The sequence below is a fragment of the Notolepis coatsorum genome, assembly GCF_963971535.1.
Source record: "Notolepis coatsorum genome assembly, chromosome: 13".
Classification (NCBI taxonomy): domain Eukaryota; kingdom Metazoa; phylum Chordata; class Actinopteri; order Aulopiformes; family Paralepididae; genus Notolepis; species Notolepis coatsorum.
Window position 1 is genome coordinate 99090140 of NC_140177.1, and position 25376 is coordinate 99115515.

At 44.7% G+C, this 25376-nt stretch overlaps 1 protein-coding gene across 1 annotated transcript in view; it reads left to right on the top strand.

Moving 5' to 3' along the window:
- The first annotated feature begins 17298 nt into the window (after positions 1 to 17298).
- cdh6 (cadherin 6) overlaps positions 17299 to 25376 on the top strand; it is a 131324-nt gene continuing 123246 nt past the window's right edge. Inside the window, 1 exon segment of the mRNA XM_084326776.1 lies at positions 17299 to 17656. Coding sequence (XP_084182902.1) covers positions 17420 to 17656 — 237 coding nt within the window. The 5' untranslated portion in view covers positions 17299 to 17419.

Here is a 25376-nt window from a genome sequence, read left to right on the forward strand (position 1 = left end):
ATATGGCCTTTCTCCATACTTCACTATTAGAAATAGCCCCTTTACATACTTTTCATCATCATCATCATCCTCACCATCTTCGTCAATGAGATCTGACTGAACTTGAATGATGACAGGACCTTTGCTTGATGGGTCAGGTGGCACCTCAGCAGGAGAGCTACTTGACTCGGCACGGGGCACATTCGATGTGTTGTGGTCAAACTCAAGTTGAGTTGGCTGGTAGCAATCTGTTTTCTCAGACCCCATGTCAAATCTTCACCTTTTTCATCCAAGTGTGTGCACGCACACGCGTGTTTACACTATGAGATTTCTAGATATACTGGGCTTTTCTACCTGTGTACAGCACATGTTGTACAACTACAGTAATATATTTTATACGTTTAATGGTTCAATTTACTTTTCTCGTCTTCTTCTCAGGACATCCTCTCTCCTTACAGGATCTCCATTAGCCTCTCCCTGTATTCTCTTGTTCTGTCTGTACTTGCCATTCCTCTATGAAATCTGTCTCAAACTGAAAAACAAGTGAAAGGGAAATATTTCAACTACAACATCTTGTAGATAGACATGGATTTAGTTTGAGAAATGGAATAGTAGGGAAGTAGGGATACAAGTAGGTATACCTTATACCTTGTTCTGTGCAATATAACAAAATGTTCTCATATAGTTTTTCATTATTTACTTATCTTTGACACTAAGGACTCCAAAAAGGCCATGTCACGTCAACCACCCACCTATATTATACCCCTGGATTTACACAGGCAAATATGAGTTTTTAATTGTATTTGCTGTAAAACGGAAACATTGATAATTGACCATATTCACATGGTGGCCATTTTGCTTGTATGCTCAGGGTGGGATTATTTTCCACTCTCTTCTGACCTAATCCCACTTTGAGCACGACATAAGAGCAAAATGGCCACCATGATAATAGTCGGAGTAAAGCACACCGATATTCTGATTTACAATGGGTTTAAGAAAGCTCATGTTCCATCTACAGCTCAAACTCTTATAGCATGTTTGTGAACATATCTGTATGGGCACAAATGACGTGGCTTCAGTGTGGAGAGCTGAGCTGGAAGCACAGTGGTGTATTATTGTCTCAGTGATCGCAGGCATGGGAGTCACACAGTCACACAAAGCAACTCATGCACAAGCTTCAAATGAGCATTTAATAATGGAGGCTGTGTCTATGTCTCTGACATGTTCACATACTCTCTCTATCACACACACACATACTGCACATACACAGGCACACACACACACACACGCACACACACATACACAGGCACACACACACACACACATACACAGGCACATACACACACATACACAGGCACAAACACATGCATGGACAGACACAAACTTGAGTGCAACAAGGAGACACACACACATGCACACATATACGTGCAAACACACACACATACAAGCTTGAATGCAGCAAGTGCACACACACACACATACACACACACACACACACACACACACACACACACACACACACACACACACACACACACACACACACACACACACACACACACACACACACACACACACACACACACACACACACACACACACACACACACACACACACACACACACACACACACACACACACAGTCACAAAGCTCTCTAACAACAGGCTTTTATTCAGGTGACCGGTCCCAGCTAGCGTCCATCATGGGATTAGCACGGTCACAGAGCTGGCTACGAGGCCCCTGGGCTGTGGCTAATGTAGTCTGTACACACACACCGCACGCATGCACGCACACACACACACACACACACACACACACACACACACACACCCACACACACACACACACACACACACACACACACACACACACACACACACACACACACACACACACACACACACACTAAGGCTGAGCCCGAACGTTCGAACGTTCGAACGTTCGTTCGTTACGCTGACATTCGGACTTTAATTAATAGGTTCGAACGTTCGGTGAAAAAGAAATAAAGGATGCGCACGGGGTTGAGGTGATGTGAATGCGAGGCGCTCGGCTCAACCAGTATGGTCTGCGGGCTGCAGCGGGATACTATTTCTCAACCAGAGCTCTATTTTGATTGACAGGCGATTCTGCCAATTACGTCACACCGCTTGCACCCGCCTCTGCTGTTACCACCAATCGGCAAGCCTCAACAGACTTACCGTAGCTACCGGGGAGCCGTAGTTAGCTCCCCGCCGAGGAAGTAATCGGTAACAAGGTTTCCGTAGGTGAACCTGCAGAAGGATCATTAATGAATACCATCCTTTTTCGGCCACGGAGCGCGAGCTTCATGGCGGGAGGTGGTTGCGTTGAAACAGCAGCAGGCGCACGGTGGACAGACCCGTCCACCGTCTACCTCGGAACGGTGGTAGGGCGGACGGGCGGCAGGCGTGTTGGGAGCCCGGCCGTTCCGAGGTAGACGGTGGACGGGTCTGTTGAGCCGAGGCATGCGCCTCTCCTCCCGGCTCCCCTCCCCGTCGACCAAGAGTGAATACCTGTTATTGAACGTGTAACACTAACTATATAACGTTCGGTTAATGCCACAAAACGAACGCATTTGTTTATCTAGCCCTTCGTGACTGCAAGGGCTATTGTTTATCATACTTTGATTCAGTAGCTTGTTTATTTTCTTCTGAGTGCTTTGTTTAATTACATGTTTACATGAACAGCCACCACTGTAAACAACATGTTTTTCACCAATAGACTATGCAATGCCGCCCTCCGTAGGATCTATAATAATACAATAAAAAAAAAAAGTATTATTAAAAAAATGAAAAAAAAAATGTATTACATTTTTTTTTATTAAAACATTTAAAAAAAACGAACGTTCGAACGTTCGTTCGATAAACCCTGGCGAACGTTCGAACCCTAAAAACAGGGTTCGGGCTCAGCCTTAACACACACACACACACACACAGGGCACAACATTTACTTTTTGACTCACCGGCCAGTGGCGGGTAGATGAGAAAAATCTACCCGCCAAGCATATTTCTTACCAGCCAAATTTTTTAATTTTTTTTTTAATAAAATATATATATTATATAATCATACTTGTAGTTGTATTATCTGTGAGACATTGCCACCACGCAACAAGTCAAAATGCTCGCTATCTGCAAACAGCTCCACTGTCTGTGTGTATACTCGAGTAGCCTCCAGCTCCAGCAAGGATTCTCCGGCGCTGCAGCTGGACCTATACTCTACATTCAGCATGCAAGGATTCTCCGGCGCTGCAGCTGGACCCTATTCAGCATGCTCTCATGCGATGGAAGCCAGGGGCTCGAATACGCATGTTATAAGACATTGATATCAGGAGCTATATGTAGCTACTGCTAGATAACGTTAAGACAACGCCTCAGTGAACTATTTAGTTTACTGGGACATTTCGTAGTGACTAGTGAGCTAACGTGAGCTAACGTGAGCTACCTAGCCAACGGAGGTATTATGCACTAGACTATTGCTGGAGCATTTGTTGATATCAGGAGCTATCAGTAGCTAGCCGGCTGGATAACGTTACACAATGCCTCATGTATTAAACTAAAAGTGAATAGTTGACTGGGTCATTTTGTAACGGTAGCTAACGTTAGCTCACGGAGGTCCCACTGACTAGACTAACGTCACGGTGACTGTCCGAGGCAATAGCCTCTGTTTACATGGGTGAGGGAGGGGCAGGAGGAGTAGGATGGGCACTGCGCTGCATGTCTGTGCTGAGACAGCGAGTGAGTACTCCGCTAAGAATTGGATCATGATTTTCGATTTTTTGATTGCCCATCAATGGCCCTGCACACACACACACACACACACACACACATACTTACACCCCCCCCATACCCCCCCCCCCCCCCCCCCCAGGCTTAATCCCTTTGTACAGCACAACATACTAAGGACGTCTACACTCCCTTTCAGCTCGCAATTATGAACCTCAGAGGTCCACTAAACATGACTGATCCTGACAGCAGGGATCGATACTCGCCTGAATGTTCTCCTCTTACCTGATTCAATTACAAGCAATTACAAGCATTTCATAAAGCTCTACTGACGGGACGCATGCAGGATGCATCGTTAAGAGGGAGGGAGGGGAGAGAGGAGAGAGGGAGAGAGAGAGAGAGAGAGAGAGAGAGAGAGAGAGAGAGAGAGAGAGAGAGAGAGAGTGAGAGAGAGAGAGAGAGAGAGAGAGAGAGAGAGAGAAGAGAGAGAGAGAGAGAGAGAGAGAGAGAGAGAGAGAGAGAGAGAGAGAGAGAGAGAGAGGGGGAGATGGAGAGGGAGGGAGAGAGGGAGGGAGAGAGAGGGAGGCAAGGCGGGAGGGAGGGAGAGAGAGAGAGAGGGAAGGAGAAAGAGAGTGGGAGGGAAGGCTGTGGTGGGATAAAGCATGACAGAAAGACTGAAAGAGAGAATGGCCCAGTGAGATAAAAAGAAAGAGAGAGATGAAAGCAACTGACCAAGAAGGCCCTATTGATTAATCACAACATCGATTACTAAAGCGGCTTTCTCTCGCAGCGGGCAAAGTTGAAATGTTGAAACATTGGTTTGCCTCTCCCACCCAGTATGTTGTTCTCTCAGTCTGTAAACATTATACTGTTTATCAATACCCAGGGCCTGATGTGAGTATCCCCTTATGCTGTTAAGTGGGGCTGAGCGCATGCACACGCATACACACACATACATACACACACAGACACACACACACACTTGCGCGCGCACAGATAGTCGATAGGGACTGAATTCTGCCCTGACGTAGAGCTAATGTGTACGGCTGCCCTCTCGTAGTCCATTACTCATCAGTTTGGTCTCAAGCGACATATACTTTGTTGGTAAATTCTTCATCTTTTCCCCCCCCTCTATACTAAATTAGTTTATTTCCTGAACAACTGTTAATAAGCACATCTCTGGAATACATACAAAGAGGTGCTTTTTGCATCAACTGCACATAAAAGTGGACAGATCTGCAGGTGAAATCGACCACTCAATTAGTACATTAGCAGATCGCCGGACCCCTGATAGTCTCCTCGGTGGAGGACAGCCTCGCCAATGTGGTCTGGGGACTGGTTTCAGACCAGGGTTCATAGAGAAAAGCCTTTGAGAAAACCCACGCAAGTCTGTTGTGGTGTCTCCTCCAGCAGCCCTTGATATAACTCCACTTGGCAGCCTCAGTATTTGCGTTCAGAAGTGGGCAGTTGGAAGGAGTCCACGGCTACGTGTTCGATAACTTCACCCACAGCTCTAGTGTGGTTTTGAATACAATTTCTAAACAACAATTTCATCAAAAGGCTTTCTATAGAAAGTAGGCTGGGTTTTAATTGAATCAAAAAATGTATCCATGTAATCTATATGAAAAAAAGTAATTTTTTTTCTTCCTTTGTTTAATTCATGAATATATTTCCTTATTAATGGATTGAAAAATGAAGCCCCAGCGAAATGCAAATGATTTAATCAATGACTTGTGCAGCAGTAGTGTACGCCGGTACATGATTGTAGTGGTTCAGTATTATGAGCAAATCTATTTTGCCCTAAACCCTCATCTTTCTCTGTATACACACAGAGAGCACACCAACCTTTCCGACTAATTATCACTTGAATATATTCCATGTTTGGGGGATGTGGTCCTCCTCACCTCTTTAGCACTGTGCCCTCCAGTGATGGAGGATGCAAAAAAAAAGAAGGTCCTGGCATTACGCCACACACCGGTTATATTTCCAAACCAAACGGCAACGCCCACTGTTGACATATAAAGCTCGAGATGAAACCACATCAGCCTAATTACCAGTCAAATATATAGACCTGTTCGCTGTTTACAAACATACCACGTTCGAGCCAATCAGTAATACCAACTGTGTCACGTGACTAAGTTGCCTCGGACCTGCGCAAACTGCTGCGCTAAAATAATATGATGGGGCTCTCTGGAGAAACCATGGCACTCCCCTGACTAAAAGTAGTTTAAAACGAAAACGTCTGGATGTCATTTTGCCAAATCAGCATGGCTGTGAGTGTGAGTCTTTCACCTTTTACATATCTAGCTTTGGCATCGATTGATTGTTTAGATCGCCAGCATGACTAACAAAAGCAAATATATTGTAGTCTGCCCCGTTATTCTGAACAGGATTACATTCCTTTCTGCTCCAGGGATGCGCACGCACACTGAGAGTCTGATGTATACAGCGAACAGGTCTATAGGATGCTGGAGTAAATCCACCTACAGGGTTTAAGATTTAATGGGATAGTTCAGATTTTTGGAACCCTAGCCCCATTTCCTTCCTTCCATTTACCATTGATGATGCTGATTGGTAGAGTTTTTTCTCAGCACAATCCATGCTGTTCTTCATACCAGCTCCAGCTAGTTAGCCACAAAAACCAATGCAAAGTCAATAGGTTCACGCTCCTGTCTGTCCGCAAAGGGCACACAAGTAGATTTCAGTCAGCTTCAAGGCAGATTGGACAGACAGGAGATCGACCCCATTGACTTTGCATTGGTTTGTTTGCCGGAGCTTGTGTGAGAAACAGCATGGGTTGCTGAGGTTAAGGTTAAGAAAAGGTTTACAAACAAAAATTATAATTTTTTTTTATCCTCTTTTTCTCCGCCTGATTTTTCTATTTTTCTCCCCATCCCAATTTAGTCGTTATGCCAATTCCCCCCCCCCCCCCTCCCCTACCTGGTTGTTGTGCGCATTTTCCTCCTACTGGTCGGTACAAGGGAACCCTGAAGTCCACCACATGCTTCCTCCGACACATGTGGAGACAGCCAGTGGCTCTCTTCTCACCTGGCAGCGAGGACTCTCATTGGTGAAGCGTAACGCGTGGGAGGTCACGCTGCCTTCACCATTTCCTGCCTTCCGCTGAGCAGGCGCCCAGACCTGACCTGTAGGTGTCGCTGTCCACAACGTCAGATTACCACCCTCGACTTCCCTCCCGCTAACTCAGCCAAACGAGTTAGTATGACGATCGGCCCAAGCCGCAGGGCAATGCTGACTCCGGGAGTCGAGACCGCAGCCTCTTGCATTGGTGATGAGTGCAATCTCCGCTACACCATCTGACCGCCACAAACAACATTTTAGATGAAAAATTATGACGATCCAGTGTTGCTGATTGGCCAGCCTCACCAACTAGAACATAAAGAGGCCACCTTCATTTCACTACATGTCTGGATGTGTATGTGACAAATAAATCTCTTGAATCTCGAATCTTGAATCTACCACTGATTACATGACTCTGATTCAGATGATCCCTTTCCTTCGACACATCCAACTCAAAATGAGCCAGTGTGCCTAACTTTGACACGCTACTATAGTACTAGGGGAGATGAGTGATAACAGCAATTTGGCAAATGTTTCAACTGGCCCCAGTCGCCTGTCAGTTTCCTAAAGCTGCCCTTTGGCTAAGCTATTGAAGACCACAGCACCATGGTAGAGCTCAACCAACCGCCAGCCAGAATGACACAGCCTGTCTGATAAATCTGAGTATTAGAGCATTTGTCTTTCCATAATGCAAAGGCTTTCATTTTAAAATACGTTTTTCTTTTCTTTTTAATTGTTTTGCCTTGGGTGTTGGTGATGGTGTGTGTGTGTGTGTGTGTGTGTGTGTGTGTGTGTGTGTGTGTGTGTGTGTGTGTGTGTGTGTGTGTGTGTGTGTGTGTGTGTGTGTGTGTGTGTGTGTGTGTGTGTGTGTGTGTGTGTGTGTGTGTGTGTGTGTGTGTGTGTGTGTGTGTGTGTGTGTGTGTGTGTGTGTGTGTGTGTGTGTGTGTGTGTGTGTGTGTGTGTGTGTGTGTGTGTGTGTGTGTGTGTGTGTGTGTGTGTGTGTGTGTGTGTGTGTGTGTGTGTGTGTGTGTGTGTGTGTGTGTGTGTGTGTGTGTGTGTGTGTGTGTGTGTGTGTGTGTGTGTGTGTGTGTGTGTGTGTGTGCGTGCGTGCGTGCGTGCGTGCGTGCGTGCGTGCGTGCGTGCGTGCGTGCGTGCGTGCGTGCGTGCGTGCGTGTGTGTGTGTGTCGTGGCGGGCTCTAATTTCGTGCCCTGTGTGTGTGTGTGTGCGTGCGTGCGTGCGTGCGTGCGTGCGTGCATACGTGCATATGTGCGTGCGCATCTGTGGGCGGGGGATGGGGACGGTTGGGGCGTTGTAATTCTCTAATCAGCTCTACATCGGAACTTCAGTTTCTTTTTTTATCTTGAAATGCCTTCAAATAAGATAGCTTCAATACAAATCCATAGCAAGTTATGTCAGCTAGAATATCCTTTTGCAAAAGATTATCAAGCGAGTTACGTTCTGTTTCATATAGCCTCATTGATTGATTGATTGAATAGTTTATTGGTGTAGAATGGAAAATCACACATATACATTTGATCACAATATGAAACAGGTATACATTTTCTCCATTTACCAATAGGATTTCATAAAACACAATAAAGCCATAGGCTTGTTTCCATTGTGGTCCTTCATCATTGGTGTCAGTGGATTTATGTACTGGTGTGTGGACGTGGGTGTTTGTAGTGTCTGTATGTCAGGATGTGTGGTATAAAAACAAAAAAATACATACAATAATATTCCATTTTATAGACAATTAAAGAATAAAAAGGGAACAACACATATTAAAAACCCTTTGTTCACTACTCCCAGCTTCTGCTACTTATGATCCACCTCTTTATAGCTAATTTAAAAGTGGAGAAGGGGCTTATGGTCTTCAAATCCATTGGTAGGCTATTCCATTGTACTGCTGCTGAATATAGGAATGCGTTTTGGCCTATTTTCCTATTGCATCTCACTGGGACAATGTCTGTAGGGCTCCCCCTGGTGGCGTGTCCGTGTACATCCCTTACCATTTAAAATATCCACTGAGGTACTGAGGGACAGTATTCCCGAGTATCCTATGTGTTATGTTGAGTTTTATTTGAGAGACCCTCTCCTCAACCCTGAGCCATTTGAGGCTGTTAAAATGTGTCTGTGTAAGGTGAGTCCTGGGATGGAGTTCTAAAATCATTCTAACTCATTTGTTCTGAGCTGTCTGTAGCCTACCTTTCAGTGCTACTGTGATGCCAGTGTACCAGGAGGAGCATGCATAGTCATAATGACATTGGATCAGTGCCCCTGCCAGGACTTCCATTGCTGACCTGTTAATATAGGTGGACACTCTACAGAGACATTTTATTCTCTGATTGATCTTTGTGACCACCTTTTGTGCCATGCTCGGCAATGCTCGGCAAGCGATACCGGAGTCTCAAGGCGAGCACAGAAAGACTCAGAAGAAGCTTCTATCCCCAAGTCATCAGGCTGCTAAACGAACAATGAACACTACACAACAACAACCATCAAACGCACATAGCACACACATCCACACGCACACACTCACTTTAAACAAACACACTGTAGCACCCACTCCACACACTTTATAGCACACACTCACTTTAAACAAACACACTGTAGCACCCACTCCCCACACTTTATATTTATTGATGAAGGATTGCACTACAACTCGTACACCTTACTGTAAATTGTACCTAAATTGTACCTCATCCCATTTCTGCTTTGCACTATATAGTACTGTAAATTAGTACACTGCATAGTATTGTATATTATATGGTAACTCAGTTACGTCTATTCTGCATCGAACATTGTACATATGTCTATACTGAACACTGTGACCTCATTTTCTACTTCTAAATTACATGCTATACTATGTTATTTGATACTATCTTGTCTAGCACAGTCTCTGGAGCGTAACAGTAAGAAGCATTTTGTATGAAAGTATTCTGTACTTCTGTATGACAACTATTAAAGAAACTACCAGGAGGAGCATGCATAGTCATAATGACATTGGATCAGTGCCCCTGCCAGGACTTCCATTGCTGACCTGTTAATATAGGTGGACACTCTACAGAGAAATTGTATTCTCTGATTGATCTTTGTGACCACCTTTTGTGCCATGCTCACCCCTGATAAGGTGTTGTCCAAAATACATCCTAAGTATGTGACTTCCTCCTTTGCTGTTACCTCGATATCTCCTACCACTACCTTGAACCCAGGAGACCTCTTAAGTCGTATGGCCGAGCCAAAAAGGATAGCTTCGGTTTTACCCAGGTGTAGGGATAACCTGTTTTCGACCAGCCAATGACTGATCTTGACAAGCTCTAGACTGAATGACCTCTCTACTTCTCTTTTGTCCTGATGGGAGACCATGAGTGCAGCATCGTCCGCAAATAAAAACAGTTTACAATCACATGCAGTTTTCATGTCATTGACATATAAAAGAAATAAAAGTGGTCCTAAAATACTTCCTTGCGGCACCCCGCACGTCTGTTGGAGTGAGGAGGATATGGTCCCATTCATTTCCACTACTTGTTTCCTGCCTCTCAGATAAGACTCCATCCACCTTAAGGATATACTGTTAAAACCCATAGCCTTCAGTTTATATAAAAGTATGTCGTGGTTAACAGTGTCGAAGGCTTTTTGTAAGTCTATTAAAACCATCCCACAGAATTGACCTTTGTCCACCTCTGTTCTAATTTGGTCTGTCAGATATAATAAACATGTGTCTGTGGAATATGATGTTCTAAATCCAGACTGGAGCTCGTACAACAGGTTGTTTGTAGAGAGGTATTCGTTTATTTGATCATTAATGATCATTTGATCATTAATGATCCTTTCTATGACTTTGGATATCGCACTAAGAATCGACACAGGCCTATAGTTCCCGGGGTCTAATTTATTGCCTTTTTTGTAAAGCGGAATGACTCTGGCTTGTTTGAGATCATAGGGAAACTGTCCTTGACCAATAGATAGATTTACAATGTGTGTTAAGCCGGAGGCGATGGACTCTGCTGCATCCCTAAGAAATCTAGCAGGTATCTTGTCCTGTCCTGTTGCCTTGTTAGGATTGAGCGCCCTCAGTCACACTCGCAAAGTCAAGTCAAGTCAAGTCAAGAGTTTTATTTGTCACGGCATACAAGTATACAATGAAATGCGGGTGGTCTTGCCCGCAACAATGTGCAATACAGTGGTACAACATATAATAGAATCCAAAGGAGAAGGAATCTGTCTGGATACCTTTCTGTTTGTAGTACTCCCCTACCTGTTTTTCCCCATACATGTCAGTTGTACTTGGCAGTCTCTTAACTAGGGTATTCACTATGGTGTTAAAAAACGTATTTAGACTATTAGCTATGTTCTTATTGCCTGTAATCACTGTGCCTCCTATGTCTAGAATCATGTTCTTAGCTTTTGTCCTGAGCTTGTTTCCATACCCTGTTTGCTTTAAGCACTTCCATAATTTTTGTGGATTTGATTTATTCTCGATAATTTTGTCATTAAAATATTCAGCCTTGGCTTTCTTGATCATTCCCGTGACCTCATTTATTTTCTTCTTAAACTCCTCATAAACCTGTTCAACCCTGTTTTTACTGAATTTTGAAAATGTGTCATGTCTGGACTTTATAGCTGCCAGGATCTCTGGGTTCATCCAGGGCTCTTGTCTGATTTTCGTTCTCATTGTTTTTTCTGGTGCACTTTCATTAATTGCCGTCAGAAACAAAGATTTAAAATGACCCCAGGCTTTATCTACGTTCATACTACGATATACTGGTGTCCAATCCATGGAATTGAGTCTGCTTTTTAGAGCTTCGCTGTTGTAATTTTTCATTGACCTTATTTTGACAGTGTTGTGGTGGCCAATAGCTGCCTTCACCATCTTTCGTGTACAGAATGTAATTGAGTGATCACTGATTCCACAATGTTCCACTGTTGGCTATCTTAGGTTTGTCAGTCACTAATATCAGGTCAATGGTGGAACTGGAAGAGTTTGTTATTCGTGTGGGTCTATCAATTAGTTGTTTAAAATTGTTAAATCAGATGGATTGCATTCACACAGTCACTTCGATGAAGGTCGGAAGACCACAACATCGGTAAAACTCGGCAAAGGAGGTTGGAAGCGGCGAGAAGCGGCATGCTGGAGTGATGTCTTGATCATACTGTACCACTTAATATAAGGTGTCGCCGAACCATGCATTTATATTCTGAATTCAGTCAAGAAGACAAAGAGATTATGAAAGCTGACACAGTATGACAAAAAAAGGCATTGTGACTTCAGAATCACAAATGAAACCCCTCGCATTAAGGCACAGCGGCACGTCTTCTCAAAGGACTTACACATCCAGTACTGACTGCGAGCTACACGAGAAGGCAACAACATCTCTCTCTCCTCCCGGCAGTCACATCCTCAACCCTCTTCAAAGAGATACAAAGAAAGAGAGAGAGAGAGAGAGAGAGAGAGAGAGAGAGAGAGAGAGAGAGAGAGAGAGAGAGAGAGAGAGAGAGAGAGAGAGAGAGAGAGAGACTCGTTAAACATAAATATTAAAAAGATCTGTTGTCAGTATGCCTCTGTGTGTCTGTGTGTGGTGATTGTTTGGTTGCTTTGTTTATTTCCTGTTTGTTACCCACTGTGTCGTCAGTGGGTGCCAGTGATTGCCATTTGATCACGATGGTGGAAGGAGGATGCTATTACTGCCCCCCAAAAAACTAAAAAACACAGGGCTGCATATTGATGGATGTAGCTTTGTAGGTGAATAGCAGACTATACTAGTTGCTTCTAAGTAATGGCTATTTGACACTGATTGGATTGGCAGGGGAAGGACACTGCCTTGGAGATGGAGTGGCCTATTTCAGTGTTTGAAATACCAAAATGTTGATAGATGATTAGGAATCATCCTATGTTGAATTTAGAAGCACATTACCGGTAAGCGCTACATTTGAAGAGGTCCTTCTGCACGATTGCCCAGCCCTAGTCGCTTGGTTTGTTCTCACCCTGTTTTCTGTGTCTCATGGAAACATGGCAGGGCTGTACGTAGAGCTGCCGCGGTATTGATGTTTTCCTTACCGCACGGATTTGCAAAATATTTCCTACCGCGCAGTTATTACCGCACGCACAAAAAAAAAAAAAAAAAATTTGAATGCATTTTTTTTTTAGTAGTAGTCTACTTTTTATAGCATATAGCCTGCCTCTAGTCTAAATGTCGATCTTTAGAGGATGACTTTGCAGCATGAATATTGTTTGGGATTCGGCAAGCACGCATTAGTTATTGAAAGTGAAACACGGATTCGAAGTTTCCCTCTGGTCGTGCGCGTTCACTCGGTGTTGCGGGCAGGGGTGGTTACCCCCCCGACCCTTTCTTATTATTATTACTATAAAGTTACTACTTTATAATAAAGGCATTCGTTTTGTGGCATTACCATTATATAGTTATACGTTCAATAACATCAGCGTATTTACCGGACCATCTCAGTTCCTTTCTTTGCTCAGAGCGTGCTGAGTTGTCCCATTCTGCGGTCTGTTAATAAAGTTTTCAATCAGACAAGTGTATAGAACGAAGGGCTTTTATTATAACATTCGTTGCAGACAGTAAAATCATTATGTCTCGTTTACTACTCCTGAGGAGCGATGGTAGTCCACTCCGGCGGGGAGCTAAAGCTAACGTTATTAGCCGTATTGTGATGAGCTCTGATCAATGGCTGACATTCAGGATGTAAAAAACTGCAGGACGCTCCCAACGTGTGACGCGTCTCTCTTCTGACCAATCAGTGGTCTGCAATGTTTCACGTGACTTTTCTGGTACCCAATAGGGTCGCTTGGAACCTCGATAAGTAGGGTATATCTGCAGAGCCGCAAGCCCAACGAGAGGAGGGTACTTCATTATTATTATTATTATAAAAAACAGCGGTGATGCGGTATTCAGCCTACTCTGCGGTGGCCGTGATGTAACAGCGATACCGCGGTAATGCGGTAATCGCGGCAGCTCTAGCTGTACGCTAAGCTTTTTCACTAGGGGCACACTTACCCCTAAATGAGAAATTTAGGGGCACAGAATATTTTTTAGGGGCACATTTTTAAATAACTATTTTACTATTATAGTGCAAAAGAATATGTTCCTCCTGCCTCATTACTGTGGTCCTTTAACATTTAAGTGTGTTTGTTTTCAGGTTTGTATCTTTTATAATGAACCAACTGAGAAAGTGTGTAAATCACTAATAGAACAAAAACAACAAACTGTGTGTGTGTGTGCGCAGGCTTGTAGTGCTCCTTGAATGAGATCATCACAACACACACACACACACACACACCATTGCATTAATCAGGAGGACAAGAAACTCGGCATACCTTTGTTTCACAAGTAAAAGTGCTTTATAAACTAAATAAATTATTATTATTGTAAATAAATAACCCCATGAAAGGTTTATTATTTTTATGGGTAATTACCAGCTTCATATTTGTGATGTTACTGGTTTCAGGGTGTGCCTAAAGTGATCAATGTGTTGGGCCGTTTATAGAGATCTATGCCAATTAATGTTTATGTATATCCGGGACTTTTTTTTATAAGAATTGAGAGGTATTTGTATATGTGACCTTTATTTTGAAAACCGTGTTGCGATGCAACCTTGTTTAAGTTTGCGCTTTTGACAGTGAAATGTGCAGTTCAACTTAGCTCGAAGGAAAGACTCTAATCAAAAAGGTTTAATTGACCCGTATGAGGCTCTTACGGTAGGACTTTGATTGTTTATAGAAGAGGAATGTAATACTATGCAAAACGAGTAATAAACAGTGATTTTACCAGCAGTAAGTTGCAAGCCACTTTCATACGGGGAACCGTGACAATTATTAGTATTATCTTATTTGCATATTGTCTCTTTATTAGATAGATAGATAGGTTGATACTTTATTGATCCCCGGAGGGAAATTTAAGTAGACAGTATTTAAGTATTGAAAAACTTCCTAATAGTGGGCGACTCACCTAATGCATGGCTGACATTTGTTAGAAGTGTCCGTTTCCCCGTCAATCATCACTGCCAGATCCGACTTAATTTAATCGGCTATGGTCTCTTATCATCTCTCCACATCGGACGTGGTTGTCATAAGATGGACTGATATCCGCTCCGTTCTTCTTGCAGAGCAAAATTAGCGGCTTAAACTTATTGAAAGTTCTTTGGCGATGCCACATTCAGTTTCGATTAGATTGTTCGCTAGGAATTATGGGATTTGGTGTTGGATGTATGGACTCTACGCAGACGGGACATGGTATTTAATCGCACGATAGACTACAACTACCAAGTATATAGCGTGGCCCAGATTCACTTCACACGTAAATCTTTTTTTCACACAGGCAGCTACGCAGTAAATTCATTCATTGCAGACAGATTTTTTCATAGCACCGCAACATTATGTCGCACTGTACAGCCCTGGTTGTAGGCTAATGTTTTACTATTTTTTTATCCAATTTGTATTGATTAATTTAGGAGTGAAATGCGAATGAAGGGTTGAAATCACTACTCGCAAGGTTGCCCCCAAATATTATTTTCCACTCGCACGGGCCAAATTAAGGGGCAATTTGTGATAATCTCGTCGCAGTGTACAGCCCTGCATGGCTGTAGCTCGTAGGACTTGAGTTAGTATGAGGTTGGTATCTCGCGTAGCCCAGACCTCAAGTCCTTGTGAGGCATACGCTGGCTTCGACCGGAGGTCTGGAAAACCCTGTATTGAATAATCCGTCTTGAATGGAGCCAATGGAAGCTGTCACCACGTCCGTGGTTGGTCGGTGTGTGATATCCACATGCCACCTTTGACCAATCATCAGCGTACATAGCCAAACATTTGCTCAGAAAGTAACCTGAATTAACTCGCCTAACATGCGGAACGCTGTAAAAAAAAAAAAAAAAAAAAAAAAAACACATTAATTCATTGTTGCAACTAGGGGAAGAAGGGGGCTCGAGAAGGTAAAGTGCAGAGGATGTCCCCTCATTCCGATCCATAGAGAGGGAGTGGAGCGAATGCTTGGCTAAATCTACAGAGACCAGCGCTGCCAGGTTCTCTTAGGCTACTTCCGTCTCTACCCCTCTTTAATAGGCGAGATGGGAGAGTTTCCTCAGTCTTCTAAGACAGAGTAAAAGGGGGGTTTGGTTATGAATTTGACCAGAGGCTAAAGATGGCTCAGAGTTGGTGCTAATTGTTGCACAGGACTTAGATGCACAGAAATCGATCCTCCATGTTCGAACAACAAAGGAACAGGGCTGGGCTTGGAGTGTGGGGGCAGTAGTCAAAGGTCGGCGGCAGCACTTACTCTACAAAACAACATCTCGTCATGCTGGAATCATAACTGTATATCTAGATAAAAGGTAGAGTTTTCAACCGCTGTGAACTGCCGGGAAGAGAACGACTGCTTTGCTTTTCTGAACCACAGATCACTCAGTGCCGCATTTATATGTAAAGTGCAAAAGAGAAAACTATTATTTTTCTTGTTACCAGACTCCTGTGTAGGTAGATGAAAGCACATTTCCTTCCACTGAAGTAATTGCTGTGTAAGTGTTTCCTTCAGGTCCTTAGATGATGTGAATGCATATTGATTTATTGATCAAGTGCAGTTTTTGAGTGCCAAAGGCGTTTGTGTGGCTTCAACCAATTTTGTCAACTCAATTCAGGGTAAAGGTTTTTCTTTGGACCAAAGGCACTTTATATCTGTTTTTATCTTGATCAGATGACACATACACACATATGGACACGCACACTGGTACATGCGCACGCACTCTCCCACTCTCTCTCTCTCACTCACAAACACACACGCATCTGCACACACACTCACAGAATTACACGCTCATATACGCACACCCCCACACACACACACACACACATACACACATGCACAGGCTCACTTATCACACATACACATATTCCTCTATGCTCGCACACATGCACACACTCACTTATTAGACACAAAGACACTTAACACTCACACTGTTGTAAAGTACACACACACACAAGTCACTTGAGCAGCATTTTTAGCACCCTTCAGATGAGTGATGGAGAGCCCTGGATAGTCCGCCTTCTCCTTCCCTTTGTTGCTGTTAGTAGTCTTCCACGTGTCAGCTACCTTCCAGAGGTTTTCTATTCCGCACCTGCAACGTCTTTGTCTCAGCCACGAAGTGGCTGTCGGCACGGTGTCGCGGGCGTTCTCAAGTGTTCCTTTTATTGTGGTAATGCGATTGTGTTAATATGCCACACGGTCGTTTTCTATGCTTGAGCATCTCCGTTCTCTTTCATCACGTGACCCCCTTATGTTATATCCATGTGAACATGTAAATAGTTGTAAATGTTTGCAGCAACATCACAGACCCACTGTACATACGACAGCTGTCACCTTACCTTCAGATCCTTGCATCTAAAGAAAGACATGGACCCTTTGAACCTCCTTCTCTTCTGTGTACTTTGATAATACCAGTAATTCTGATACTACATCGACATCCTCCTTCTCTCCTCACCACAGGTCCATCCTCCAGCCAATCGTGAACCCAGAGGACTATGATCGACAAGCCCGTCTCCCAATCAGAGGTGATCCAGTGGGGCTGATAAAGAGTGTTTTCAGGGGATACTTAACTGCACCTGCGGAATCATGAGGGGTAGCTTGGTGGGCCTGGTGTGGGCCTCCCTGTGCCTGTCCCTGGACGCCATGACGCTCGTCGGCCAGGCCGGGGTAGAGGAAGAGACAGAGGGACTGAGAGACAGAGTGGGGATCGAACCCGCGACTCAGGGAGTGAAACCGCTGAGGAGAGTGAGACGAGGATGGATGTGGAATCAGTTTTTTCTGCAGGAGGAGTACACAGGGAGTGACTACCAGTATATTGGCAAGGTAAGACACTAACGTTCACTCTGACCTGCAGTAGGAGTTAAATCATTTTGTGTCCTGTACTGTGTAAAAGGGCAGTGGTTAAACAGCAGCAGGACATTGGTTAAACAGCAGGACAGTGGTTAAACAGCAGCATGACAGTGGTTAAACAGCAGGACAGTGGTTAAACAGCAGTACAGTGGTTAAACAGCAGTACAGTGGTTAAACAGCATCAGGACAGTGGTTAAACAGCAGTACAGTGGTTAAACAGCAGTACAGTGGTTAAACAGCAGGACAGTGGTTAAACAGCAGGACAGTGGTTAAACAGCAGCAGGACAGTGGTTAAACAGCAGCAGGACAGTGGTTAAACAGCAGTACAGTGGTTAAACAGCAGTACAATGGTTAAAAAGCAGCAGGACAGTGGTTAAACAGCAGCAGGACAGTGGTTAAACAGCAGCAGGACAGTGGTTAAACAGCAGTACAGTGGTTAAAAAGCAGCAGGACAGTGGTTAAACAGCAGCAGGACAGTGGTTAAACAGCAGCAGGACAGTGGTTAACCAGCAGTACAGTGGTTAAACAGCAGTACAGTGGTTAAACAGCAGCAGGACAGTGGTTAACCAGCAGTACAGTGGTTAAACAGCAGTACAGTGGTTAAACAGTAGCAGGACAGTGGTTAAACAGCAGTACAGTGGTTAAACAGCAGTACAGTGGTTAAACAGCAGTACAGTGGTTAAACAGCAGCAGGACAGTGGTTAAACAGTAGCAGGACAGTGGTTAAACAGCAGTACAGTGGTTAAACAGCAGCAGGACAGTGGTTAAACAGCAGTACAGTGGTTAAACAGCAGTACAGTGGTTAAACAGCAGCAGGACAGTGGTTAAACAGCAGGACAGTGGTTAAACAGCAGCATGACAGTGGTTAAACAGCAGTACAGTGGTTAAACAGCAGTACAGTGGTTAAACAGCAGTACAGTGGTTAAACAGCAGTACAGTGGTTAAACAGCAGCATGACAGTGGTTAAACAGCAGCAGGACAGTGGTTAAACAGCAGCATGACAGTGGTTAAACAGCAGGACAGTGGTTAAACAGCAGGACAGTGGTTAAACAGCAGCATGACAGTGGTTAAACAGCAGTACAGTGGTTAAACAGCAGGACAGTGGTTAAACAGCAGCAGTACAGTGGTTAAACAGCAGCATGACAGTGGTTAAACAGCAGGACAGTGGTTAAACAGCAGGACAGTGGTTAAACAGCAGCAGGACAGTGGTTAAACAGCAGTACAGTGGTTAAACAGCAGCATGACAGTGGTTAAACAGCAGGACAGTGGTTAAACAGCAGGACAGTGGTTAAACAGCAGCAGGACATGGTTAAACAGCAGCAGGACAGTGGTTAAACAGCAGCAGGACAGTGGTTAACCAGCAGGACAGTGGTTAAACAGCAGCAGTACAGTGGTTAAACAGCAGCAGGACAGTGGTTAACCAGCAGCAGGACATGGTTAAACAGCAGCAGGACAGTGGTTAACCAGCAGCAGGACAGTGGTTAAACAGCAGCAGGACATGGTTAAACAGCAGCAGGACAGTGGTTAAACAGCAGCAGGACAGTGGTTAACCAGCAGTACAGTGGTTAAACAGCAGCAGTACAGTGGTTAAACAGCAGCAGGACAGTGGTTAACCAGCAGGACAGTGGTTAAACAGCAGCAGGACAGTGGTTAAACAGCAGCAGGACAGTGGTTAACCAGCAGTACAGTGGTTAAACAGCAGGACAGTGGTTAAACAGCAGCAGGACAGTGGTTAAACAGCAGTACAGTGGTTAAACAGCAGCAGTACAGTGGTTAAACAGCAGCAGGACAGTGGTTAAACAGCAGGACAGTGGTTAAATAGCAGCAGGACAGTGGTTAAACAGCAGGACAGTGGTTAAACAGCAGTACAGTGGTTAAACAGCAGGACAGTGGTTAAACAGCAGTACAGTGGTTAAACAGCAGGACAGTGGTTAAACAGCAGCAGGACAGTGGTTAAACAGCAGCAGGACAGTGGTTAACCAGCAGTACAGTGGTTAAACAGCAGGACAGTGGTTAACCAGCAGTACAGTGGTTAAACAGCAGGACAGTGGTTAAACAGCAGTACAGTGGTTAAACAGCAGCAGTACAGTGGTTAAACAGCAGCAGGACAGTGGTTAAACAGCAGGACAGTGGTTAAACAGCAGGACAGTGGTTAAACAGCAGCAGGACAGTGGTTAAACAGCAGGAGAGTGGTTAAACAGCAGGACAGTGGTTAAACAGCAGTACAGTGGTTAAACAGCAGCAGTACAGTAGTTAAACAGCAGGACAGTGGTTAAACAGCAGGACAGTGGTTAAACAGCAGGACAGTGGTTAAACAGCAGCAGTACAGTGGTTAAACAGCAGGACAGTGGTTAAACAGCAGCAGTACAGTGGTTAAACAGCAGGACAGGGGTTAAACAGCAGTACAGTGGTTAAACAGCAGGACAGTGGTTAAACAGCAGCAGGACAGTGGTTAAACAGCAGTACAGTGCTTAACCAGCAGTACAGTGGTTAAACAGCAGGACAGGGGTTAAACAGCAGTACAGTGGTTAAACAGCAGCAGTACAGTGGTTAAACAGCAGTACAGTGGTTAAACAGCAGGACAGTGGTTAAACAGCAGCAGGACAGTGGTTAAACAGCAGCAGTACAGTGGTTAAACAGCAGGACAGTGCTTAACCAGCAGTACAGTGGTTAAACAGCAGGACAGGGGTTAAACAGCAGTACAGTGGTTAAACAGCAGCAGTACAGTGGTTAAACAGCAGTACAGTGGTTAAACAGCAGGACAGTGGTTAAACAGCAGGACAGTGGTTAAACAGCAGGACAGTGGTTAAACAGCAGGACAGTGGTTAAACAGTAGGACAATGGTTAAACAGTAGCAGGACAGTGGTTAAACAGCAGGACAATGGTTAAACAGCAGCAGGACAGTGGTTAAACAGCAGGACAGTGGTTAAACAGCAGGACAGTGGTTAAACAGCAGGACAGTGGTTAAACAGCAGGACAGTGGTTAAACAGCAGCAGGACAGTGGTTAAACAGCAGTACAGTGGTTAAACAGCAGGACAGGGGTTAAACAGCAGGACAGTGGTTAAACAGCAGCAGTACAGTGGTTAAACAGCAGCAGTACAGTGGTTAAACAGCAGCAGTACAGTGGTTAAACAGCAGTACAGTGGTTAAACAGCAGGACAGTGGTTAAACAGCAGGACAGTGGTTAAACAGCAGGACAGTGGTTAAACAGCAGGACAGTGGTTAAACAGCAGCAGTACAGTGGTTAAACAGCAGGACAGTGGTTAAACAGCAGCAGTACAGTGGTTAAACAGCAGGACAGTGGTTAAACAGCAGGACAGTGGTTAAACAGCAGGACAGTGGTTAAACAGCAGCAGGACAGTGGTTAAACAGCAGTACAGTGGTTAAACAGCAGCAGGACAGTGGTTAAACAGCAGGACAGTGGTTAAACAGCAGTACAGTGGTTAAACAGCAGCAGTACAGTGGTTAAACAGCAGGACAGTAGTTAAACAGCAGGACATGGGTTAAACAGCAGACAGTGGTTAAACAGCAGTACAGTGGTTAAACAGCAGGACAGTGGTTAAACAGCAGGACAGTGGTTAAACAGCAGCAGGCCAGTGGTTAAACAGCAGCAGGACAGTGGTTAAACAGCAGCAGGACAGTGGTTAAACAGCAGGACAGTGGTTAAACAGCAGCAGGACAGTGGTTAAACAGCAGGACAGTGGTTAAACAGCAGCAGGCCAGTGGTTAAACAGCAGCAGGACAGTGGTTAAACAGCAGCAGGACAGTGGTTAAACAGCAGACAGTGGTTAAACAGCAGGACTGTGGTTAAACAGCAGGACAGTAGTTAAACAGCAGGACAGTGGTTAAACAGCAGGACTGTGGTTAAACAGCAGGACAGTAGTTAAACAGCAGGACAGTGGTTAAACAGCAGCAGTACAGTGGTTAAACAGCAGGACAGTAGTTAAACAGCAGGACAGTGGTTAAACAGCAGCAGGACAGTGGTTAAACAGCAGCAGTACAGTGGTTAAACAGCAGTACAGTGGTTAAACAGCAGGACAGTGGTTAAACAGCAGCAGTACAGTGGTTAAACAGCAGGACAGTAGTTAAACAGCAGGACAGTGGTTAAACAGCAGCAGGACAGTGGTTAAACAGCAGCAGGACATTGGTTAAACAGCAGGACAGTAGTTAAACAGCAGTACAGTGGTTAAACAGCAGCAGGACAGTGGTTAAACAGCAGTACAGTGGTTAAACAGCAGGACAGTGGTTAAACAGCAGCGGTGCAGTGGTTAAACAGCAGTACAGTTGTTAAACAGCAGGACATGGGTTAAACAGCAGGACAGTGGTTAAACAGCAGGACAGTGGTTAAACAGCAGCATGACAGTGGTTAAACAGCAGTACAGTGGATAAACAGCAGGACAGTAAAACAGCAGTACAGTGGATAAACAGCAGGACAGTGGTTAAACAGCAGGACAGTGGTTACACAGTAGCAGGACAGTGGTTAAACAGCAGCAGGAAATTTAAACAATGATTTGTTTTTGAGTATATCTTTCTTCCTGTGAATTAAACAGGCTATTTTAGCCTGTAGCCTATACGGTAGACAGTACAAGAAGCCAGTTGAAAGTACACTAAGCAGTTTCCGTCACACATCTTAAGCTCCATTGTCATACAGTCGCCTCAGTGCCGCCATGTGACCTGTCACTCAAATCAAGATCTGGATTATTTACCCCGAAATGTCGCCATGCAGCCACTCAACACCAACAACAACAACAACAACAACAATGGAGAATAATTCAGCAGCCCTGTCTTCCCCCCACCCCACCCATCCACCTGCCTCAAAGCCCTCCATGCTATTTGGGTACAGCAGCCATTAGAGTGCACAGTGTGGATTTGGGTTAGTTATGCACCATGTTATGATGCTCCTCCTGCAGTGTTGATGTGTCATGCTGTGAGCCGGAGAGGCAGGGAGAGAGAGAGAGAGAGAGAGAGAGAGAGAGAGAGAGAGAGAGAGAGAGAGAGAGAGAGAGAGAGAGAGAGAGAGAGGGATGGAGGGAGAGAGAGCGGAAGAGAGAGAGGAAGAGAGAGAAAGATAAATAAAGAGAGTGAAAGATGAAGAGAGAGGAGAGCAACAGAGGTGAGCAGTGACAGAGAGCAAGGCAGAGACAGGACAAGACAGACACACATAAGATGTCTATTAGAAACGGGTACAGTAACAGGCAGATGCGAGACAGAGAGAGAGAGAGAGAGAGAGAGAGAGAGAGAGATTTTTTTTTTTTGATTTTAGAAAAACATTTATTTACATATTTCTCATTACAATGTACAATGTGTATGTCAATACAATTAAAAACAACTAACTACACATTATATCGGGCAACATATGTCCCCATCACACTTAAAACCACATGAGATCTCACAATAAAAAAAATGCTAAAATACACCTGTCCGTCTGCAACACAACAAAAAAACATTGAAGCTCCACCCAAACAAAAAAAAATATCCATACTTCCATTCAACACATAATATGTCATCAAGAACAACATATGAGCAACCCAAAAGGGTCCCGTTAGTCCATTTGTGTCAGTTTTTATATCCAGCTCATGAAAAAAAGATCCCCTTCATCAGGACCTTCCGTTCCACCGAAATAATCCTGCAACAGGTATTGTTCCCCGACGCTCCGCGCTTCAGTCCAATCGTCCAGACAGACCCTGTTGTGACAGGCCGTCCTCAGCCCCAATAAAGAAGCCACTTCCTCTGACCCGGCTACATTCACAACATCTTTCAGTGTCATTGTCCCAACTGCTTGCAGACACTGTCCAAGCCCAGGTCTACTCCCTTCTTGAATGTCCAGCCGGGCTCCACACATCAGAAGCTCCATTATCATGATAACATTATATTATCCAGTTTTTTGAGCTTCTGCACAATCTTTCTCAGTCTAAAAACTTCCTGGGAAGTGTACCCCCCATTGTTCTTCGACCTCATTTGAGTCCTTGCTGAAAAAATAAACATCTCCAAATCTTCTAAAAAATCTTCCACTTTGACACTTCTCAACTTTTTTGTTGTGTGCAGGAACTTCTGTATCTGCCTGACTGCATACAATTTTTTCCGTTGTGAATCAGACACTTGAGAAGCGTTTTGGGAACTCATCTTCCTCAACACTTGAGATGTCATCCCCCCATTGTTTTTCAATCTCACCCCATTGTTTTTCAACTTCATCCTCGTCCATACTGGACTGAGAGGAACCTGTGTCTTCTATGACCAAACTTGTCACTCTTTTCTTATCCTGAGAGCCCACCCCTCCATCACTTCCCACCACGCCATCCACTGTCTGACTGTGTACATTGTCCACCACATTCAAATGTTCCCCTATTACTTCACTTGTCAAATTTTTGTATTCCTTTTTTTACCCTGACGCAGTGTTGGGCTTGGGGGGACAAAAAAACCTCTGCTCTCCTCTGTTACCTCGCCACTTGTTGAAGGGGGGGCAGCATCTCTGATTCCCACCTCCTTACCTACACAACCACTGGTTGAGGGGGGAACAGCGTCTCCCACCCCTCCCTCCACTGTACCTGCACCACCCGCACCACCCCCTGTTACCCCACAGTCGCCACTAGTTGAGGGGGGGGCAGCTTCCCTCACTCCTCCCTCCTCTGTACCAAGGCTCTGCTTCGTACCTGCTACACCGGTTCTGTGGCCCTGCAGCTGGATACTATCTGCTGCGCTACTGTATGTCTGCAAAAGGACTCTATTTACATTACTGGCGGTCTGCAGCGGGACTCTGTTGTCGTCACTGCTCTCAGCTCTGCGCTGCACCACTCCTCCCTCCTCTGTACCACTACCTGCGCTGATCCCAGCCCCGCGCTCCTCCTGGGGCTGAGGCGGAGGTCGCCTTGCCCCTCTCCCCGCACAATCGCGGGAGATATGACCCAGTTCCCCGCACCCGAAACACTTCCCCGAATTACAAGAACTCACAAAAACCACATAATCAAACTCATCAACCTTTATCTTAAAAACCAACTCAAGCTCCTCTCCGCTGTTGTTTAGAATCATTAAAACCTGTCGCCTGTGTGAGACAACATGCTTTAAAAGCGGAGATTTACATCCCGACGACATTTTTCTTATAGGGGAAATTATCTTCCCGTGTCGTGCTAGTTGACTTCTCAATAGTTCATCACTGATGAACGGCAGAACATTGAAAATAAAGACATTTCTGAGAGAGAGAGAGAGAGAGAGAGAGAGAGAGAGAGAGAGAGAGAGATAGAGAGAGAGACACACACACATACACACAGAGAAAGACAGAAATACTAATACCAGCAACAGGAACGGATGCACGGCGCCCTGTACCTATGACATGTGCTGGCTCTGTGCACAGATGGCACAAGGTGTTGTGTCTCCCTGCATGGGGAAGCCCTGCTGGTGGGGGACATGCCGTAACAACCAGTAGACATTCACTGAGACATGAGTTTGTGCCCACTGAACCCTGTTTTGCGTACCGTGCTCTCACTAGCTTCCCAGATGTTATGATTTGTTGCCCCCGCGCCGCGTGACAGAAAAGAAGAAAAACACAACTATGGTTCCTCTTGTTTTTCCCTTCTCTGTTATATATTTTCTGTGTTGCCTTGAACTAAATACATACAGATGTGTTAAAAAAAACTGACCCAGCAAGGGTTAAAGCTGCATTGATGTATGCACCGATATGGGGTCATGGGAAGACAC